The sequence below is a fragment of the Cupressus sempervirens genome, chromosome 7 (genome assembly GCF_028749045.1).
Source record: "Cupressus sempervirens isolate cs-2001-9-10 chromosome 7, ASM2874904v1, whole genome shotgun sequence".
Lineage (NCBI taxonomy): Eukaryota > Viridiplantae > Streptophyta > Pinopsida > Cupressales > Cupressaceae > Cupressus > Cupressus sempervirens.
Genome location: NC_143124.1, coordinates 326,793,085 through 326,814,744, shown reverse-complemented (window position 1 = coordinate 326,814,744; position 21,660 = coordinate 326,793,085). Strand labels below are relative to the sequence as shown.

The 21,660-nt window shown below is 34.2% G+C and overlaps 2 protein-coding genes across 4 annotated transcripts in view; both read left to right on the top strand.

Annotated features, from left to right (window-relative positions):
- Positions 1 to 2,044: 2,044 nt before the first annotated feature.
- Positions 2,045 to 3,464, top strand: LOC149546743 (uncharacterized). Its single transcript, XM_089794661.1, has 2 exons — positions 2,045 to 2,502; positions 2,598 to 3,464. The coding sequence occupies exons 1-2, from the start codon at positions 2,161 to 2,163 to the stop codon at positions 3,189 to 3,191; spliced, it is 936 nt and encodes a 311-aa protein (XP_089650787.1). The 5' UTR covers positions 2,045 to 2,160; the 3' UTR covers positions 3,192 to 3,464.
- Positions 3,465 to 5,446: 1,982 nt separating this feature from the next.
- LOC149546742 (protein GID8 homolog) overlaps positions 5,447 to 21,660 on the top strand; it is an 82,564-nt gene continuing 66,350 nt past the window's right edge. For 2 of the 3 annotated variants that reach the window (XM_089791338.1, XM_089791337.1), the window contains exons 1-2: positions 5,447 to 5,515; positions 5,673 to 5,733. In XM_089791338.1, the coding sequence (XP_089647464.1) occupies positions 5,674 to 5,733 (60 nt within the window). In that variant the 5' untranslated portion in view covers positions 5,447 to 5,515; position 5,673. Of the gene's footprint in view, positions 5,734 to 21,660 lie in introns of all 3 variants that reach the window. The other variant, XM_089791336.1, reaches the window with a different exon arrangement.

Genomic DNA, 21,660 nt, shown 5'->3' with positions numbered 1-21,660 from the left:
ACTTCAAGGTAAATTTCGTAGTGCCACATATTTGTTTGTTTTACATTTAATCATATTGTTGCACATTTGAACATCCTAGTGGTTATTATAGGATTGCATTGGAGCAATTGATGGATCCCATATACCAGTTACTGTTGATGTGGATATACAAGCTAAATATCATGATAGAAAAGGTCACTTGTCACAAAATGTTTTGGGTGTGTGTTCATTTGATTATAAGTTTCAATACGTTCTTGCTGGTTGGGAAGGGTCTGCTACAGATAGTCGTGTTCTTGCTTCAGCTCTCTCAAGAGCAGATCCGCTAGTAGTTCCCCCCGGTATGTCAAATCATCTTGTAAATGGTTATAAAGTCACATTTATGATAAATGAGGTAATGATTATAAAAGTAACCCAACTTGTGCATTTTTGTAGGAAAATTTTATTTAGCGGATGCTGGATATCCAAATGTACCAGGATTTCTTGCCCCTTTTCGGTCTACACGTTATCATCTGAAGGAGTTTTCTAGAGCAAACCCAATAAACACTCCACAGGAGTTATATAACCACCGGCACTCCTCACTTAGGAATATAATTGAGCGTACATTTGGAATTTTGAAGCAGCGTTTTCCTATCTTGAGGCATGCAACATCTTATCAAATCATGACACAAACTAGGATTGTTTTAGCATGTTGCATTCTACACAACTACATTACAATAGAGGATGGTGTTCCACTTGAAATCGAAATTGATGAGGATGTTGATCGCAATGCAATAAATGTACCAATACTTGAGACATATGGAATGACTCAGCGAGATAGAGATGATTGGGGAAAATTCTGAGATGAGATAGCACGAAGAATGTGGGAAGACTATAGACCTCATGCATAGTTTTGTCAAAGAAAACATGAACATTGCACTTTGTTAGTGAACATTTTAGATCAAACATTGCTACATGAACTGGGTGGCCATTTATTTTCTTGTCAATTGTAATATGACTTTGTGGTCTTCTTGGCTTGATATGTTTTAAATATAACTTGTATAATGCAGTGATGTTTTAAAGGTAACTTCTGTAATACTATTTTAAATCTTGTGTCCTACTGTTTTTGTCTTGATGATGGATCAGTAATGGTATTTTTTTTTCAACAACTATTCACATGTAAGTGATTTGTGTCTTGTTCTATTTGTCCTGTTGTTCACATGTACTTAGTAATCTCAATTTTTTCACATGTATTCATCTTGCTGTTCACATATATTTGTCCTGCTGTTCACATGTAGTGTCCTGCTATTCTATTATAGATGTTAACATACAAAACAGGAAGGCTTTCTCTGATATCTTGAAATTGTGTTGTTCATAGGTATTTGTCCTTGTTGTTTACATGTATTTGTCTTGTTGTTCTACTATAGATGTTAACATACAAAATAGGAAGGCTTTCAGTGATATCTTGAAATTGTGTTGTTCACATGTAGAGATGATGAGAGATTTAAATGATGTGTGTGTGTTGTTCCATATTTGAAATTGTGATATTTAGAAGTGACATGTTTTAATGATGTCAAGTAACAAGATTTCTGTGATATCTTGAAATTGTGATGTTCACATGTAGTGTCCATAATAAGTTCTTTGCATTGTTCACATGTTTCTGTGATATCTCAAAATCACATTGTAAGTTGATTGCATAAATCTTCATCTAATCAGCAACAACCAATGCTTTTTAGACTGATGACAAAACAGTAGATCTTATATTCTTCCATCTTCTAATTTGTGCAATCTAATGAACAAGTTTATTAAGAGCAGGTTTATTATATGTTATTTGACTTGATAGAGGAAACCAATTCAGTCTTCTCATAATTCAACGTCTATATTAGTTTTCTTTTTTGGACATTGTGCATTCCCTTTTTAATCTATGGTGTAAGAAAGATTTCGTATTAAAATGATTTTATTCATATTTACTCTCTTATTTTTCATTGGCTATGAGCCTTATTCCCAGTAGTCTTTTTATATGTTCTGCTGCAAACATACTGTGACAAGAAACCTTGTAAGTTTGGTGTACTGTCTTTTTATATGGTTTATGGACGGCTTTGTTGTTTTAGGACTCGTGCATTTGGAAGTAAAACATGACTGAGATTACAATTTTTTTAATGCAATTTTGACTCATTATTCGAAGTTGTAATTTTGGTCAATAGCATGGATGGAGAAATTCGTTCAACCCATGTACCTTCTTGTTCAAGGAAGGTATTGTGGACACGGGAAATGGAACACAAATATTTGGAATTATTGCAAGAGCAAGTCAACCTTGGTAGAAAAGGAGAGGGTGGATTTAGAAAAGATGCGTGGACTGCTATCGAAAGGAAGTTCAATGCAGAATTGAACCTTCATCTATCAAAAGATAACTTCAAAAATAAGCTGAAAACATGGAAGCTTGCCTATAGAGTTATGAAAGAATTAAAAAATACAAGTGGCTTTGCATGGAATGAGGCCACTCAATGTATGGATGCTGATGAAAGTGTCTGGGATGAGCTTCTCAAGGTAATATGTTATTTCAAATTCTTATGATTTAAAGTATAAGTTATCTTATATAGTATTTACTCAAAAACTAATTCATTGATTATGCCAACATGCAGCGAAAAGATTTCAAAAATGCAAAAGTTTATAAGAGGCAGCCATTTCAGTATTTCAATGAGTTAGCTTGCATTGTGGGCAATGACATAGCTGAAGGGACAGCAGCTGCAACAACGCATGACAATGAAGAAGGGAACCTTTTTATGGATGAGGCGGCTGATTTAGATGATGATGGGGACTTTAATGCAGCAATGAATAATACAACAATGGATAATGCTACTGATTTGGATAATGACATGAATACTTCTAATCAATCTAGTGCAACTGGCAAACAATTTGTGTCACCAACAACATCAAGGAAGGCAAAGAGAAAGAAGGCCATCATGGCTGGTTCCATGGATGTTATATCTGATGCTATCAATTGTTTAAATGCTGGTCTGAAGGAAACTCAAAATATTAGAATGGATGAAGGACACTTAGATTCACTTTATGATAAAGTGTATGATGCCCTCAAAGTTATACCCGATCTCAGTGAAGATATCATGCTACAAGCTTTTGATAGCTTTTTGCTTGAAAGTGCAAGAGCCAAAGGATTCCTAAGAATGACTGAAGGGGAGAGAGCGAGATATGTACAGCTGAAGTTTGGGGGACTATAGATTGAGCATGGATTAAAACTCTTGAGACTATTCTTACATTTCATGTGATTATTTTTGACATGACAGCGCTACATTTACTATCACAAAAAATGTTTTTTTGATGGTTTAACAATCGTATTTTTGACATGACAGCACTACATTCACTGTCACAAAATAGCAGTATTCGTGATTATTTTTGACATGACAGCACTACATCGACAACAACGTTTTCCTATTTTATGTGTTGTTGTCTTTAACAATATCAGTTTCTTACATGGTTATTTATTTCGTCTATGAATGTGCTTTTCATTTTATAGTTGGTTGGATTGTACTTGAGTTTCATTTCGTATGATAGTATATCCATTTTAGTTGGTATTTCATGTGCTTTTATTTTGTCTATGAATGTGCACAATCTGTCCTTTTTAATCATCTCTTTCATTTGGCTTTATTTTTTGATTATTTTGTTAACATGATGAACATATATTCAATGTTTTATGTTGCATGTTATTTTTCATTGTTAGTGCAGTCCATTTTTTTTGGATGTATCTCTATCTAGTTGCATATGTTTTCAATGGTTTCTTGTATGAGATTTATATACATGAATATAATGCACTACTAAAGTTTCACATCTCCATATCTTATGCTATTTGAAATAGCTTGGTTGGGTTATAAGTTAGTCTATAATATGTCAAATGTTAAATCTTTATTATGTGTATGTGTATTATATTGATTCTTCCCTCATAATATTCATATATCTAATGTAATATTTGAAATTGCAATAATTATAATAGGTTTGTGGCTATGTTGACTGTGCCAAAGTGTCGATGTGGTGTCCCATGCTTATTAAAGACATCAAACACTTCAACTAATCCCGGACGTCAATTTTGGTGTTGTTCAAATAGAAAAAAGGTGGTTAATGTATTTTTGTTTAAAAATATTGTGTCAAGTTTAATATTATTGTAAGCACTAACGCAGATTTGATATTGTAGGGGAATAATGGATGCGGATACTTTGACTGGGTCAAGGGTGCACCAGTCAAGGATGAACCAGCTACAACTATACCACATACGGAGGAATTTGAGTGCAAGTTATGTAAGGCTCGAGAGGTGGATAGGGCCATGGTTGCTTCTATGACGAAGGCAGAAATTATCTTTCTACGATGCTTTCTTTGTATTATGTTTGGATTTCTTTGCTGGGATCATATGCGAAAATGCACATAAATTTATGATTTTGTGTAGAGATTGACTTCTTCGTTTGAACCATAATTGGATCATATGTAGATAAATGCTAAAATATGACTCCTATTGAAACTTGTTTATGGGTTCTGTCACATTGGACAAATGTTTTGTAATGTGTCGTACGTGGATAACTATTAAAATATGACTTCTATTGAAACTTGTTTATGGGTTCCATCACATTGGGCAAATGTTTTGTAATTTGTTTTTGTAAGGTAACTATTAAAGATAAAATTAATATGCTATTTCACTTATAACTTGTTTATGTATGATCAATATAACATTTTTTAGTTTTTTGGAGTTTTTGTATGATAACATGTCAAAGAATAAATTAATATAACATTTTTTAGCTTTTATTTATAACTTGGAAAAATTAACCTTATTCATAAATAAAATAAAAAATTAATATTTAATAAATAAATAAAATTAATAAATAGAAAAAAATTTAAATTTTTTTAAAAAGTTCAAACTTTATAAATAAAAAATAAAAAATTTATGAAAAAAAGGAAAAAAATTTAAATTCCAATTCCAATTTTACGAACCAAACGCGGAAGATGCATCTTCCCACTCATCTTCCAGGTTAACCAAACAGGACAATTTTTTTTTTCAAAACCCGATTTTGAAATTCAAATCCTGATTTTGACAAAACCAGATTTTGAATCAAAACCCAGTTTTGCTAATTCTGCGAAACAAACGGGCCCTTAACTATGCTATCCGACCACTTAAAGAAAAACGAACACAAAGCAAAAACAAGCCTTAATGGATAATGGAACATCCTATTTAGATTCAAAACCAAACTATCATATCAAAGCGGGGGATACGTAAATTTTATCTATTCAGAATTTACCTCTAAATTTCTAACGAATGGAAGAGATTTCCCATGCCCTTTTCTTTAATAAAAAGCTTAGAAGACATTTTTTAATGATCCAGTACGGTCTCGTATATAACTTGAAATCTTAACAAAAACAAATATAATTAAAAATAAATAAACAAGGCTTTTGTGGAGAGAGATTTAAATGTGTGTACATTTCTGGAAAGTGTAGTAAGGAGTGGTTTTATATTTGAAGAAAATTGCTCCCAAATTCCATTTGGCAGATGGGCAAAGCTGAGGTAAATTTGAACTAACTTATGTAGTTTTCGGAGTCTGCTTACTACAGCTTTTTTTTTTTTAAAGAAGTGTTTATCTTTTGCTCTCTGTTGCGGTGTTGTATTTTGGTTTACTTACAAAAATGCAGTCATTTGTGCCTACGCGTATGTATGGAAACAGGATGTTCAGTATTGGACTGGAAGTCTTCAATTCAGAAGGGATGTCTAACACCGTTGGTAAGGTATGCAATTTCTGGCTCACGAGTTTGATTTCCATCCCCTTCACTCTTGAAAATCCTTGTGATACGAGGATTAGTTTTTGTTTTAGGGTTTACAGCAAATTGCATTGATTTTTTGCAGTGTTCAGTTTGTGTGATCGGTTTGGTTGTTTTGGATTGAAATTGCAGTGGTGCCAAATAGGCTCAACGATAGTAGTGTGAGGATTTAATTTGACCTGTTGGTTGTTTCACCGTTAGCCAGATTTGTTTACATTTTGGAATTCAGCTGTAAAATTAACGCTTTTGATTTTGTCTGCGAGTTCTTCTATATTTTAGTTTTTACTAAACTAGGGTTTTGGATCAATGGTTTCATTGTTTCAATTTTCCATCGAGATTGATGCGTTTTATTATTTGTGTTTTGCGCGGAGGTGTTTTTGTAAACTTGAATTTGTGGTGAAGTCAGAAGCTGATTTGTTTTTTGATTTTAAGATCCAATTGGTTCATATGGCAGATGGGTCATGACATCCTACTCTTGGTTAGGCAGATTGATGTTGCTAAGGGCTGGTCAAGGTTTTGTGTGTTTACAAGAAATGGGGCTTCCATGGGGGATCGATAGGTCATAATCCCAAGATAAATGTTTAGTGTTGAATGAAATCGGGTTAATTACCGAATCTAATCCTGGGTGCAACTTGCCAGCACAGTTCCACAATTACTTTGACTGGGAAGCCAAATTCAAGTCCTGAGTGACTTTGTCTTGCGAGGGAATATAATCTGGATGGTTATCATGCAAGGGGTATCCACATGGAATGTGGCTTTCATAGGAGATAAACAGGCCCATTATCCCCAGAAACATTTTGTGTATTGAAATTTGACAAAATAGTGTATTCAACTCTAGCTTCAACTTACTAGGTGCAAGTTGGCTGACTTCAACTGGGATGCCAAGTGCAAGTGCGGATTGACTTTGATTTGTCATCGAGTCTCATCTTGATGGTCGCAATGCAAAGGGAGTGACGGGACCATACTGAAAGAAGGAAAAATAAATTTCCTTTGCATCCTTTTGTACCTTGGTAAAAGTGAATATTTCCTGTGTCTTTGGAGATTTGTGATCATGTATTTCTCTGAGCATGCTGCAAAGATACGCAATCAAGTTGTCATGTGCACTATATCTAACTGTTTAGTTTTAGGCATTGAATGGGCAAATACTGGGTCTTAGCATTTCTTTTCCGTTAGGACCTATGAGCTGTCATTTGCCAAAGCTATATGATTTTTCTGGTTAAATGGAATTGCAGTGAGTGAGCTCAATGAGAAGGTCAATTTAATCTTTATGTTTTTGGGAACATAGGTGGTAAAAGACTGTCAAGGCATCCAATGCATTGTGAGAACTGAGAAGTAGCCACCTTTATAAGTACAAGATGTAATTTCGCTGACATAAAGAAAAGGTTTATGTGTAACTTGATTTGGTGATTGGCATCTAAAGCTTCTATTGTATTTTACTCTGGAGCAATTGCGGCATTTATTTTGATAAAGTGATCATCAAGTTCTGTTTTTTGTATGGAGTTACTGTTAACCACCATGTTTCATTTTGTTAGATGCATGGCGATTAGGAGATTTCTGGTTTTAATATTTAGTTGGGAGAATTGGTGACCGTAACTGTAACCTGGCCAATATAATAATAATGCCAAAATTCATAACCACAATGGCAGTTAGGGGGCTGTAATGGAGTTATAAAATTGATACTAAATTACCAATGCTGATGCGAGTGTGGGATGCTGATGTGCCAGTGCATGACCTTTTTTGGGGGGGGATTTTGGATGCTTTTGGGTGTGTACATATATATAAATACTATAATTTATGCATGCAAAGAAATGCAAGAAATATACAAAAATAAACCATTCCACAGCATGATGCTTCGCCATTGATAGTTCAACTTAAATTCACTAATCAAATTCAGTCATTCAGAATCATAAGGATTCTAAAAAAAATCCACATTCTCATTATCATTAGTTAAATACATGCTAAAATTGACGTCTAAAAGGCCTTTTGGCCGTGAGTGCTTTCTAGATGGGCCCGGATTCCCCTAGGAAGCACATTCTGGGCCTGTGGATTCTTGCTGGAAGCAGCGCATCCACCAAGAACCCACAGTCCCAGGATGCGATTCCTTGGAGAATCCGTGCAGCATCCTAACGCACCCAAGCATCCGGACGCATCAGAGCCAGCACCCGGCCATTTCAGCAGAGAATCGATATCTAAGAATTGATATATATATATATATATATATAAAATGTAAATGCTATAGTTGAATATTTATTGTTAGTAATAATAGTGATTGACTGAGCTAATGAAGGATTCATATTTAAATGATATATATATATATATATATATATATATATATATATATATATATATATATATATATATATATATCGGTAATAAAAATTTATATTAATATTAGAAATAACAGTACATTTGGTTTGTCAAAAACATGATGAGTCCACAACCTGAACCCTGTCAGGACATCTAGGCTATAACTATTACATAGTCTATAATCTCACTAGCAGACAAAACTGTGAGATCAAACAAAGCCGCTGAAACCATAACCCCAAAACATTACAAAAGTAAGTAGCAGATACAAAACAAAAGCTGTCTACGATAAACAGAAGACCACCCAACCCTTATTACTTAAACCAATGTGATATATTTTACATTACATTCTATTTTTTTTTTTGATCAGTAATAAGTGTTTTTTATAAAGTTCAAAACAAATCGGGTTAACCTTGGCCCGAACCAAAGGTAGTAACAAATAGGGGTACTACCATCCTGGAGAAAGCTAAAACAAATAAGAAACATTACAACTGAAAAACAGGAGCTAGAGACTACACTTTCCTCTATCCCGAGACTGAGATCGAAGAATCATCTATAAAGGCTCTTTTACACCACATTTTTCTTTTTTTCTTTTTCACAATCTGCCATCCATCTTCAACACTCACAGCTTTCTTCTGCCAGTCTGTCATATTCTGAGTATGAATATCCTCTTGATGAATATTATCATTTTCAAGTGAGGTCTCTTGTGCTGCAGCAAGACTATGTAGCTTACATTTCTCCCTTTCTTCTGCTGTACCCACACCATGATCAGTTTGCAACAAAATCTTCCCTCCCTCTACAATAGAAGTGTTGCCAGTCTGTTTTGGAGGCTCTTTTGACATTGCCTCTGAAGACTTCCTTGTCGGTAACACTCTGGGAGAAATTCTTTTGTTTCTCATCCCTTTCCACATGCTTCTCCACAGTACAGTGATGCATTTCACTATCTTTCCACCAAGATGCATCTCGTTGGATTCTCACTTTTGAACAGTTTGAAGCCATATTTCCTACTTGGTGAGATCTCTTGCACCTAAATGGAATGCCTTCATGATCTAAGGGTTGCACCCAGCAACCCTTTGAAGTTTTGATTTCAATTTCTGCTCGTAACCCAAGTGAAATATTCATTTCTACTAAAACCCGAGCAAAGGTGGAATGCAAAAGGTTTGAGGAACCATCATCTACCATAAAAAATTCACCTAATGAGTTGTAGAATGATAGAATTGAATTATACTTTCTTCCTCTTTCTCTATCCTATCAACCCAACCTTTGCTTCTTCTGATCTTGATACCAAATCACAAACCTTGCATCCAATAATCCCATGGATCACTTACTTGCATTTACCATAATACTCTGCTTTTATTCACACTTTCTTGATCACTTCGCATACTTCATTCACATCCTATATTTTTACAAACAAAGAAAACATCTTTCCTTTATGCCCTATCTTCAAAATAATTCCTTGAGTCGACCTTGAGGCTTTCCCAGTTAATTATAATAAGATAATTAATTAATTCACAATTACAATAGCACTTTCGGCTCACAGTCTATACAAAACTTCATACTTGCGATACTAGGGTTTGCGCAGTCGTTGACGTCACCATCAAACTGTCTTCTGTCATTGATTGACCGTGCATCTCCAGATTATATCTTTGCTAGAAGATATAATGCAATCACTAGAAACCGCTTCTTAGGTACTCTATCTCAATACTGCTCTCTGTAAATCACGTATATATTCCATACATCTTCAACTTAGACTCTGCACATTTGTCCTTGTCATCAGGACATAGAGTGGAACATGTCCTTAACCGCGCTTCACTTGTACATCAAAACTCTGTCTGTACAAGTATGATCTCTGTCTGCTATTCTACTAGTCTTTACAGAATTACTGCTATGTTGACATCAATGACAAGCACAATCATGAATGCAACATGTCAATGCTCTCCAATGCTTAGGATACTCCCCAAGGGAATACCATGAACATTCATGCTAGCAAATAGGTTTTTGGGAAATTTGTTAACAACCTTAACCAAGAAACATGGGAAAGTGTGGGACTTAATTATTGGGAAAGCAGAGTATGCCTACAATGACTCTGTGAATAGTAGCATAGGGAGGAGCCCTTTTGAAGTTGTATATGGGTATCACCCTAGGAGAGTTTTGGTGATTAGTGATACCAGAGATATGGAGAAGAGAATCTCTTTAGGAGAAAATTTTGCTAAGAATATTAAAGATAAAGGGTGAGCTTGATTGGATACTTGAGTCATTTCTGGTGAGCAGGATTTTTGAAATATTGACTTGAGAGGCAACATGCTCACCAGTTTTGAAATGACTCTTTCTAGTCTCTAAGAAAACCACTCCCATCCCTCTTCCTTTTTTTGAAAAATCCTACGATTCCTCTCCTTCGAGATCTCCCACACCACCATTGACAAGATCACCACCCAAATTGCTACAAATGTTGATTTACCTTCGATACTTGGCCATGATTCTAACTATTCTTTAATCCTACATGGTAGTGGGCCTGCCCAACGCAATCCTAGCCATTGTAACCTTTCCCTAGTTTATATGTGCCCCTTGCCTGCTAACCAAGCAAAAGCTCCAACTTGAGGAAGACAAGCCCGATGCCAACAAATCCTTAAGGCCCACTTCTCTGTGGACGTTGTAGGCCCGTTCAAGGGCCTTCAAGGGTTAATCCTTCTCAAGAGACTCATGAAAGGGAGGAGATTGCTAGAAAGTTAGGGGAAGGGTGGTTTAGAGTGCAGTTTGATGGGGCATCCAAAGGCAATCTAGTAGACGCGGAGTGGGTTGTGTTATATTAGATGCACATCACATTTTAACTCTAGGTGCAAAGTCATTGTTGGATGGGACTAACACTGTAGCTGAATGTTTGGCGGTAATTTTCACTTTTCATTTGGCAAAGAAGATTGGATGTAGGAAAATCCATCTTCAAGGTGATTCTCAAATTGTGATTAATGTTATAGTGAAAGGAAAAATAGAAACATGGTTTCTAGACAAGCACATTAGAAGAATTATAAGGCTTCTTGGGGGGGCGGGGGTGTAGTTCAAAGATTTTCAAGTTAGTCATACTTTGCGTGAAAGGAAATCAATAGTTGTAAGGATGGCCAACATAGGTGTTAATTTGAATGATAAATTCGAGTTGGTGGAAGATTTTAATGATCTCAGCGCATCTCTTTTTCATTCGGGACCCATTAGTTGAAACGGTCTTTTGTTTTATTGGGTGGGACAGTGAAATGATGACACAATGAGTGGTGAGAGTTGTGTGTGGAGATGGTGACTTGGGGTAGGTGAGATGGATTTTTGGCAGCAGAAAGATGGTGAAATGATGGGAATGGCATCATAAGGCTTTTGGGGGGGGGATCAAAGATTTTCAAGTTAGTCATACTTTACGTGAAGGGAAATTGATAGTTGCCAGGATGACCAACATAGGTGTGAATTTGAATGATAAATTCAAGTTGGTGGAAGATTTTAATGATCTCAGTTCATCTCTTTTTCATTAGGGATCCATTAGTTGAAACAGTCTTTTGTTTTATTGGGTGGGACAACGAAAGATGACACAAAATGAGTAGCGAGAGTTGTGTGTGGAGATGGTGACTTGGGGTAGGTGAGATGGTTTTTTGGCTATGGAAAGATGGTGAAATGATGTGAATGGCATCATCCCTTGTTGCAGAAGGTGTGTAGGTAGAACTTTCTAGATTTAGGAGTTTATATCCGACCCACACAGCACAAGACTTTTTGATGAATAATGTTTGAAGGTAAATGGTGAGAAAAATAGTCACGGAGGCAAATTTTTATCTGATGACACCAAAGAAGAAAAAAACTTTGGGATTTCGAGGGGAAATAACACCAAGATGACTGGTTGAGGCATTTTGTGTTGATGAGGAGAAGTTTATGTGTATTGTCTGTAGGCTATTTGGAAAGGAGTTCATCAATGAAGACTTTCGGCCAAGGACTAATGTGGGCATTTCCTCTATGTTTTATGCATGGGTTTTCCTTCTAGTGCCAAGAAAAGATGAGGCGTTGAGGATGATAGAACTGTGCATAGAGGTAGTATGGTGTCTGGGTGTTTAGCATTGGTTGGACATGGCAAAGATTGGGGCAGGGTTTTGAACTGCGAAGGGACTTTGGAGGCGTGTTGGGGGAGCGACTGATGGCTTCCAACCGTTTATGGTTTTAGCTCCTCGACTCCTATAATGCAGAGGGTGGGCGAGGTGAGGATGACATGGATGGAATTGTTTTTTTTCATGGAGCAGTAGGGGGCAGAGAGAGGTTGACCAATGTAGGATGGCAGAAGAAAGGAAGAGGAGTGGAAGCACACCCCTAGCAAGATGGGGGAACTCAAGGTAGGGGAGATTCTTAGGATGGTTTCGCAGTCGGTGTTGGGATGCAAATAGAGCAAGGTGGAAATGAAAGGAGTTATGGAGAACAAGTCCAGGGAGGAGATGTTGAAGTGTTGGGGACACAGTGTGTAATCCCATGCCATAGACTGGTGTTGCTTTGCGTGCCCATTTCCCCTATAGCAGGGCTCATCTGTCTCTGTGCATAGGATAGGGGTTGTTGGGTGTTGATGGTCAGCGGGGTAGAAGGGTTGATTTTGGTGCTTTTTATGACTGGAATGGCTGATTTAGGCATTCAAGTCTAATTTTGAATGTATATATGTAAACTCAATAAAAATATTATCACTTATAAAAAAAAAAGAGCAGTATTAAATAGAGTATTGAATGTTAATTTGATTAATATTATTAATTATGAATTGATAAATAATCTCATTAACATTGATTATTTAAGTAAACACTTAGTAATATTCAATCTAATTTTCATACATACACACATCAATACATGAACTAAAATGCAGATTACAATGCTGTCATATCCCCTTTTTAAGATAGAATTTTAATAATAATTAGATAATAAAATGTTATTAAATAAATAATAATAATAAAATTAATACTAAAATATACAAATGGGAAATTATAATTATTTAATTGATATTATCAATGAAATAATATTCAGTATGATATTATAAATAATTAGAAAATAATAAAATTACAATGAATAAATAAACAAATAAAAATAAATACAAGAGACAATATTATAGAAAGTATGTTAACTTTCTAAAGAGAATTTAATAATAAATAATAATAAACACAAATAAGTAAGTGAATAGATAATATAACATAGAATAATATAAGTTAACTAAATCTAATGAAAAGTCAAGATATTTAATAAATAGACATGACTCTTTGAAATTAAGATATAAAAGGGAAGAGAGTTTATTTTAGAGAGAGGGAAAGAGGAAGAGAAGATAGGCATTCAAAAAGGAAAAATGGAAGAGGAAAGTAATATGAAGAAAATAAGGAAGTGACTTTCTGAAAATGTATCAATGATATTGAAAGGATGTGAACCTTTGAAAGTGTCATAATGATGAATAGTTGTGACTTTTCACAACAGTTGTAATAATAAAGTATTGGAACTTTTCCAAATGATTTTAATTATGAAGCGTATTGACTTTTCGAAAGGATTATAACTATGAAGTGTTGTGACTTTTCAAAGGATCTCTATGATGAAAAGTTGTGACTCTTGGAAAAGAAGAAACAAAAAATTATATTTTATCTTTTTCCTTATAAATAGAAAAAGAAGAATTTTAGAAAGAAAATATAGAGTTGAGATACTCTATTAGGAATAAATCATTGAAGGGCTGACTAAGGGTAGAGCCACATGGACCAAGAAAAGAGGAAGGTAAGAAATATATGTTTATTGATTATATTTGTTTAATTATATTTATGAAATTATTTATATTCATGAGTCATACTTGTGGATAATTTATGCATATGCATATGTATATGTAAAGATGGAATTCAAAATGGATAACACATATCTTAATGGTTAATGGTTTAAGATCAAGAGAGTCCCTTTTAGGGAAGAGAGTGATCTTAATATGGTAATAGCTTAAGATCAAGAGAGCCCCTTTGAGAAGAGAGTGATCTTAATATTGTTATAAGGCCATAATATTCTATAGATGTTAACATATGCATATGTGTCAAGGGCCCTAGATAAAGAATGTCTCTTCTAGGAAGGACTTTAAAGGGAGCACATTATAGAAGACAAAGAAGTAATTGGGGATCTAAGGATCATCAAGAGGGTTATTGATCCTGATGTGGATATGTCTTTAAGGTTGGGTTAGGATAGAGGGTATAATAGTGAAATATAATTTATTATTGTATAAATTCTAACATTGGTTTTGAACGTATTATTGTCCTTGCTAGTGGGGACATTACAAATGCATACATGTACAAGAGTAAAATGTCTTTATTCGCACATGAAATTATTACAGAAGAGGACCAAAAATTAGCAGCCAAGGGTTGAAGATGATCTGACTACAACATTCTACATTCCATGCCAATACATAATATATTTGAAGGACTGGACAGTTGCCAAGAGGAACACAACCATCAACCAGCCAATGCTTATAAGTTCCTGAGAATGACAAACAACTTAATGTAAACAATTAATATGTAGTCATATAACCAAAATTATCGAACATAACAATAGACATTATATGCTGACTACAAACTATATCATGGGTGCTCACTTTGGGGAAGCAAACAAAAATAAAATAAATATTTTTAAGCCCTTGTCTGACCTTTTTTTTTGAGGTGTATGGTTTGGGTAAAGGGATATAAAAGCAAGTATAAATAGAATATATTGGGCTGCATTTTATCAAGCACTCATTGGATATTATTCCCATTTAGAGCAGATCTATGTTGAATATATGAGCAATTTTAAAGGTGGATTATTGTAGACCTATCTGCAGAGATATGCAAAGGTCACAAGCAGAATTAAAAAGGCATTCTTGCAGACCTAGAGCATATACTTTTAGAAGATCACAAGCAGATTACTAGAAAAGATTTTTGAAGATCATAAGAAAATTTAAAGATTTTTTGAGCAAATTTGTGGAGAAGAGTTTAGGTCTGGTTTAAGAGGTAGATCAAGTACTGATTAGATCACTCTTTGGAGGTTGTTGCCTCTTATTCAAAGAGAGTGGTGTTTCTTGTTGAGTTGATGCTTAGTAGTGGGCATTGGTGTCTCTAGTGGGCTGGTTGCCATGAATCATCCAAAGGGGATTGGTGTCTCCTCCCAGTAAGGAGTTGCTAGTAGAATAGCAATATTTTGCCATTGTTTTATGTAAGGTTGTAGCTTCATTCGTATTGATTAGCTTTGAGATGCATTATTGTTATTGGTAAATCATCATTTCTTATATATACTTATTCATGTTATATATATAGATAGATAGATAGATAGATAAAATTCTAACGTCCACGAGGCCTAAAATAGCCTATGGGACAGCAAGACAACTCAAGTAGACTTAAGTAGCAATGTTCGTTGCTTGTGCAGGATGATGATGAGTCCACCCAATTGCTCAATGTACTCTTCGTTGAATAGGTTATGCCAAGAACTGTCACATATAGTGTCCCCAAATTTATCTCTACTACTCTTGTAGGCTTCACATTCTAAAATAAAGCGCTGTTCAGTTTCCACTTTCCCAGAATTGCAGAATCTGCAAATTCTCTCTTCCCAAGCCTCCTTTGGCCTCTTCCAACGTCCGGTCTCACAACGAAGTGTGAGAGTTGGTTCTCAGCTGAGCAGTAAGAATTTTAGCCCTCCAAGAAATGTTGGCTCCTATGTATGCTTTTGGAGTTGATCACAAGCAGGGTTGAACTCATTTATATAATATAATTTCTTCCTTCCGATCTCGCTTCCCCAATTTCTCTTGTAGAATTTCTCCATGACAAAGACCTTTATTTTTTTATTATTTGTGGGGCACATATTGAATTGAATATTCCATTTACTCATCCATTTGATGTTTTGTTGCATCCATGTCCTTTTTCGCTTACATAGTGTGTCACTAAAGACCACTTTAGGCCATATATATATACATTCGTATTGATTAGCTCTAAGATGCATTATTGTTATTGGTAAATCATCATTTCTTATATATATATATATATATATATATATATATATATATATATATATATATATATATATATTTTGTTATACATATTTTTATTTTTTGTTAATATATTATAATTAATTAAATGATGATTAAACCATAGAGAAATGTCTCCTCTCATATTTATATGACATTCAAATCTGCATTTGGAACACACCAATACGATGACAATGTTATTACATTTGCAGAAGTGATCCTAGTTACTCAACATGGTATAAGCAGGGCTGCAAATGTTAAAAAAAAACAAAAACAAAAAGTAGAGCCCCATTTGAATGATATCGAACTAATAGTTCTTACTGAAGAATGTTGAGACCTCCCAAAATATGGTGTCTTTCATATCAAAAAGCTGATTAAATTAATGAAGGCATGATAGAGTTTATGCGTTGAACATAGAATTTTTGGAATTTTCCAAGTTTGATTATTTTGTTATTAATATTGCGTAGGCATTTCTTATTCAAGACTTGGCAATATGTATGTGCACAATTTTTTCTTTCTCTCAAACTTTACATTACAAAGGATGTTTCCATTCACTCTTATCTATCCTCCCTCACGCATAGGATAAACACATAAGTCAAACTCCTTGTCAACCATTGCTTGTGTGGCTAGCTTGTCAAGAATCATGAAGGAAGGAGATGACATAGCAAGGAGGGCATTTAGAGTTGAATAGAGGCTAAGACGACGAATGCATCTAGTGTGATAAAGAGTTAGTTTCAGTACATGTGACATTAAAAAATGTTGGATATAAATACTAATATCTATAATCATCATTGACATGATCAAAGACTACTGTCATCTCTAATGTTTAGGAAGGGAATAAAATAAAAAAACTCAAAGCAACAAACACAGATTAATAGACCTTATTGTATCGCATACCAAAGCTATATATGAGGAATAATAACAGAGGAGTAGGAAGTGATCAACGCTTAGTATTTACTTCCTCGTCAACATCTCCTATAAAGGTCATTACATTATTGTTAGTAAGAATTTTCGAGACTTCCAATAAAACACATCAAAGAGTTATCAGAAGTAACGTGTTGAATGGTCCAGAAAATATGGGGAGGATGCAACAACGTGTGAAAGGGATAAAAATATGAGTGGTTGACACAATAGTCAAACGGTGAAACATTTACAATGAGTAATAATATATTTCCATAGTAAAGACATAATCATCAGTGACCAATTATTCAGTTAAGGAGAAGATGTTAACTGAAGTGTACATTTGATTAAGAGATTGATATTTACCAGGATTAATACAAAGACATCTTAGCTAAGAAAGATTGTGACCAATGATTACTAGATCATAGTGACGTTGTGGCATCATTAAAGATAACAAGTATCAACTGGAGACAACAATTAGTAAAGCTTAATCAATAGCAAGTAAATAGTTTGAGAGGATGCAATTAGTAATGGCAGGGAGTATGTAGTAGAAAAGAATGTCCACGAGATACAACTCAAGTAGGGAAAAATGACCTGAATCATTTTACAAGGAGATAATTGAATATGGAATGAACCAAATTGCATGGACATCGATACGTTTTGAGGAACCAAGGGCCCGTTTGGCTGTAGGAATATAAAAATTGGAATAGGAATACTTATTTTGGAATATTTATTCTCGAATAGAAAATGGGGTTACGTATTCCTATTCTTGTATAGTTCACCAAAAATTTGATGCGAAATTCACGGACTCAAAAATTTATGTTTTCTAAAATAAAAAAAATTGGAATAGGAATATGTATTCCTATTCCACCTATTTATGTGGAATAGCAAATGCTCATTTTTGGGCTAAAATTGGAATACATATTCCAATATTATTCTTATTCCAATTCCGATTTTGTGCATCCAAACAGAGAAATCAAACTTTTAAGAAATATACATATGCCATTTCCACTTGTATATCATTGTCAAATGGGCCCCAAATGTTCAAGCATCTCGAGGAAACTGTTATATGCTTGCATCATGCAAAATAGGAAATAGAACTACTCATACTCATCCTCGGAACTGAGTCCTGAATGTTATAATATTAATATCAAAGGCAAGCCAAAATCTTGGAAAGGCCCGTGGGAAATACATAGTGATCGAACTTATTTTATACAAGAATACAGTGGTGGATTAAATTGATGGATATCGTTGATTCATAATATCCATCACGACAACTCTATTTGGCGATTATGATAATTAGTGCTCAATGCATTAATTCAGTAAATTATACTAGATATTTGAAACACAATATCATGGTTCAAATTACTACGTGGAAACTTATTAGCCATTCTCTTTTCAATGGCACGTGATTGTTTCTTTAAACCCGTGGATATATTGAGAGAACAAAAGATGGGTTTTTGTAGTGCTATGGGTTTGAACATCTTCATTCTTTCCCTACAGTGAAAATTCTCTTATTTGAAGATTGTGATGCAAGAATTTTTATTAGACTTTCATAAATTGAAGGAAACCAATTGATATGGGTACTCTTTCCCTTATTCATTGGTGATACTTTTGAGTGATATATGTAACAAGACTGTTCAGGTGTCACATACTTCCCTATAATGAAAATTCTCTTATTTCAAGATTGTGATGCAAGAATTTTTATTAGACTTTTCATAAATTGAAGGAAACCAATTGATATGGATACTCTTTCCCTTATTCATTGGTGATACTTTTGAGTGATATATGTAACAAGATTGTTCGGGTGTCACATACTTTTGGTGCTCTATGAGTATCCATATTATCGCATTGAAGTCTCTTGGTGAAAATGAAACCAGCGATTCACTAAGGAACAATAATTTTTTTTTTCTTAACATTAGAAGGAATCTATATTGGCAGTTCTATATTAGCTTGAAGCCTGGGAGCCTTATTGAAAATGGTGAAGTTTAAGATGGGGACTTATAAGGGATAGTCCGTGAGCATGAGAAGTTTTGAGATTGTTGGGACCTTGAAAAATAATTATCACTAACAAAGATGTTTAGCAATGTTGTGTCGACATCCTATTGAGCCTTAGAACCTAAAGGAGGACATAAAATAGGGACTAATAAAGGGAAAGCCCTAGCCATACACCTGCTAATCTTTGTCTCATGTTTTACCAGAAGGGATAAAGACTTAAGAAGAAAACTCAACTTATTCCAATGATCTATCCCTAAAAGATTGGAAACTCTAGAAAAATAAAGTTTGTGTGAATTTTACAATGGGGGGCAGGGGTGTGAATAATTACCTTAATTAATGTTTCATTCCCATTAAAGGCATTTTCAAATTTGATGCATATGGACCTTCATTGGAGAAATTAATATCAAGGATGTTGATGTACAAATAAGTATTCATTATTCTAAAGTATTACATATATCTACTCATTATAGTCTCTCTCCTAATTGTATTTCTATATGTACTATATGAGTTATTTTCCTTTGTATTTGAAGATGAACTTGCAGGAAAAGAAGTTTGGTACTTTACATATGCTACCAAATATTGTGTAGACTCAATCTTATGACAATAGCTCGAAAGAAGTAATGATCAAGAATTCATTAGTCATTTGATGATCGATGAGGCTTTTGAAGTGAATATTCTTGTTAATTTAGATTATGAGTATTTTTCATTAAGACATAGTCTGACACTTCTTCAAAGGCAACATAGGAGTTTAGAAGATTGATACTTAGAGGGAGTCTAAAAATACATGTGTGTGACTTTGATGAGCCTAACCTAGTGTACAATATGAGGAAATAACGACTTATCTCCAGGAACTTAGAAGATTGATATTAGATTCAAAGGGAGTCCGTTTGGCATCCTTGGGCAAAGAGAGTCTCTGAGGGAGTAACTAGAGGACCTAACTTCCCAGGATTGTTTTTTAGAGGTAGAATTTTGAGGTGTGATCACTTGTTAATGATCTCTTCTCTATGAGGGAGAAGTTTGAAGTGAAATTCTTTGTAATGTACTCTCCTTTGTGATATCGTGTGAGTTACTACATCATTTTGTTGTGATTTATGTCATGAAAGGTGACGATCTTTCATTTGATAAATGTGTGAGGTCACTATTGTAAGGTGACGATCTTAGCAATAGCTTGACCATGTTATCATGATAGACTTCATTAAGTTGTTGTCTTGGAATGTGCGAGTAATCATATTAACAAAATGTATCATGATCGACTACATTAAATTGTTGTCCTAGAATGATCTGGAAATCATGATACTGGGGTTGTTGTGTTGTATTCTTGATCCATTGTAATGATAGACTACATTAAATTTGTTGTCTCGGAGTGTGCCGGAAGGCATGTCAATAAGTAAATCATGGTAGTCTTGGATTCAACTGGAAATCATGAGATCAAGATTAACTATGTTTGTGTCCTAGAATGTGTCGGAAATTAGATAGTATTTATGTTCTTGAAGGTGTATAATTGTGTATAAGTGTTTTTTGATGCAAACTCGAATACGAGATTAAGAAATTGATCATATCCTTCCTTGCTAAGAGGGAGTGTTATTTGTAATAGCTTTAGTTGGATCTGATAAATTTGATATCAGTATATGGCACAGGGTTACACATACATATACGTATGTATGTAGACATAAATATATTTGTATATACATATACATTCATATATGCATAGGTTTGATTTCCTCCACATACTAATATCACAAGCTATTTGATACTTTATGATCATGCCCAACTCTTCACTTCATTTGTTGTTCTTGTGTTCTTGCTCTATTATCATGATAACAAATGTATCATGACAAACTACATTAAATTGATGTCCCGGATTGTGCCAGAGGTCATGATACTTGTCATAATGGAGACTATATTAAGTTGATGTCACTAAGATCATGTTGTTATCTGTTTGAGGATATTCAATTGTTGACCCACAGTGTGCCAGAGATCAGATAACCCATATCCTTCTAGGATATATTCTTTTGATAGATGTCATGATCATGATGCTAGTGGACATATCGAGAGAATATAAGAATGGTGATGGATATATGTTGATGTCCTCTAATATGCCATTCTAGGAATATCATATTGAGATGATATCTCTCCATATGCTTGAGAGCATAATGTGTTATATAAATCCTCCTTAGCTAAGAGAGACTGTTAAGGTTGTAGTTTCAGTCGGATTGATTAGCTCTGAGATGCATTATTGTTATTGGTAAATCATCATTTCTTATATATGCTTATTCATGTTATATATATATATATATATATGTATGTATGTATGTATGTATGTATCTATATACATACATACATATGTTATATACATACATACATACATACATACATACATACATACATACATACATACATATATATATATATATATATATATATATATATATATAATATGAATAAGCATATATAAGAAATGATGATTTACCAATAACAATAATGCATCTCAGAGCTAATCAATCCGACTGAAACTACAACCTTAACAGTCGATACATACATACATACATACATATATGTATGTATGTATGTATATACATACATATACATACATATATATTCATATATTATATTTTATATATAATATATATGTTTTATACATATTATTATTATTTGTCAAATGTTATTACATTTGCAGAAGCGATCCTAGTTAA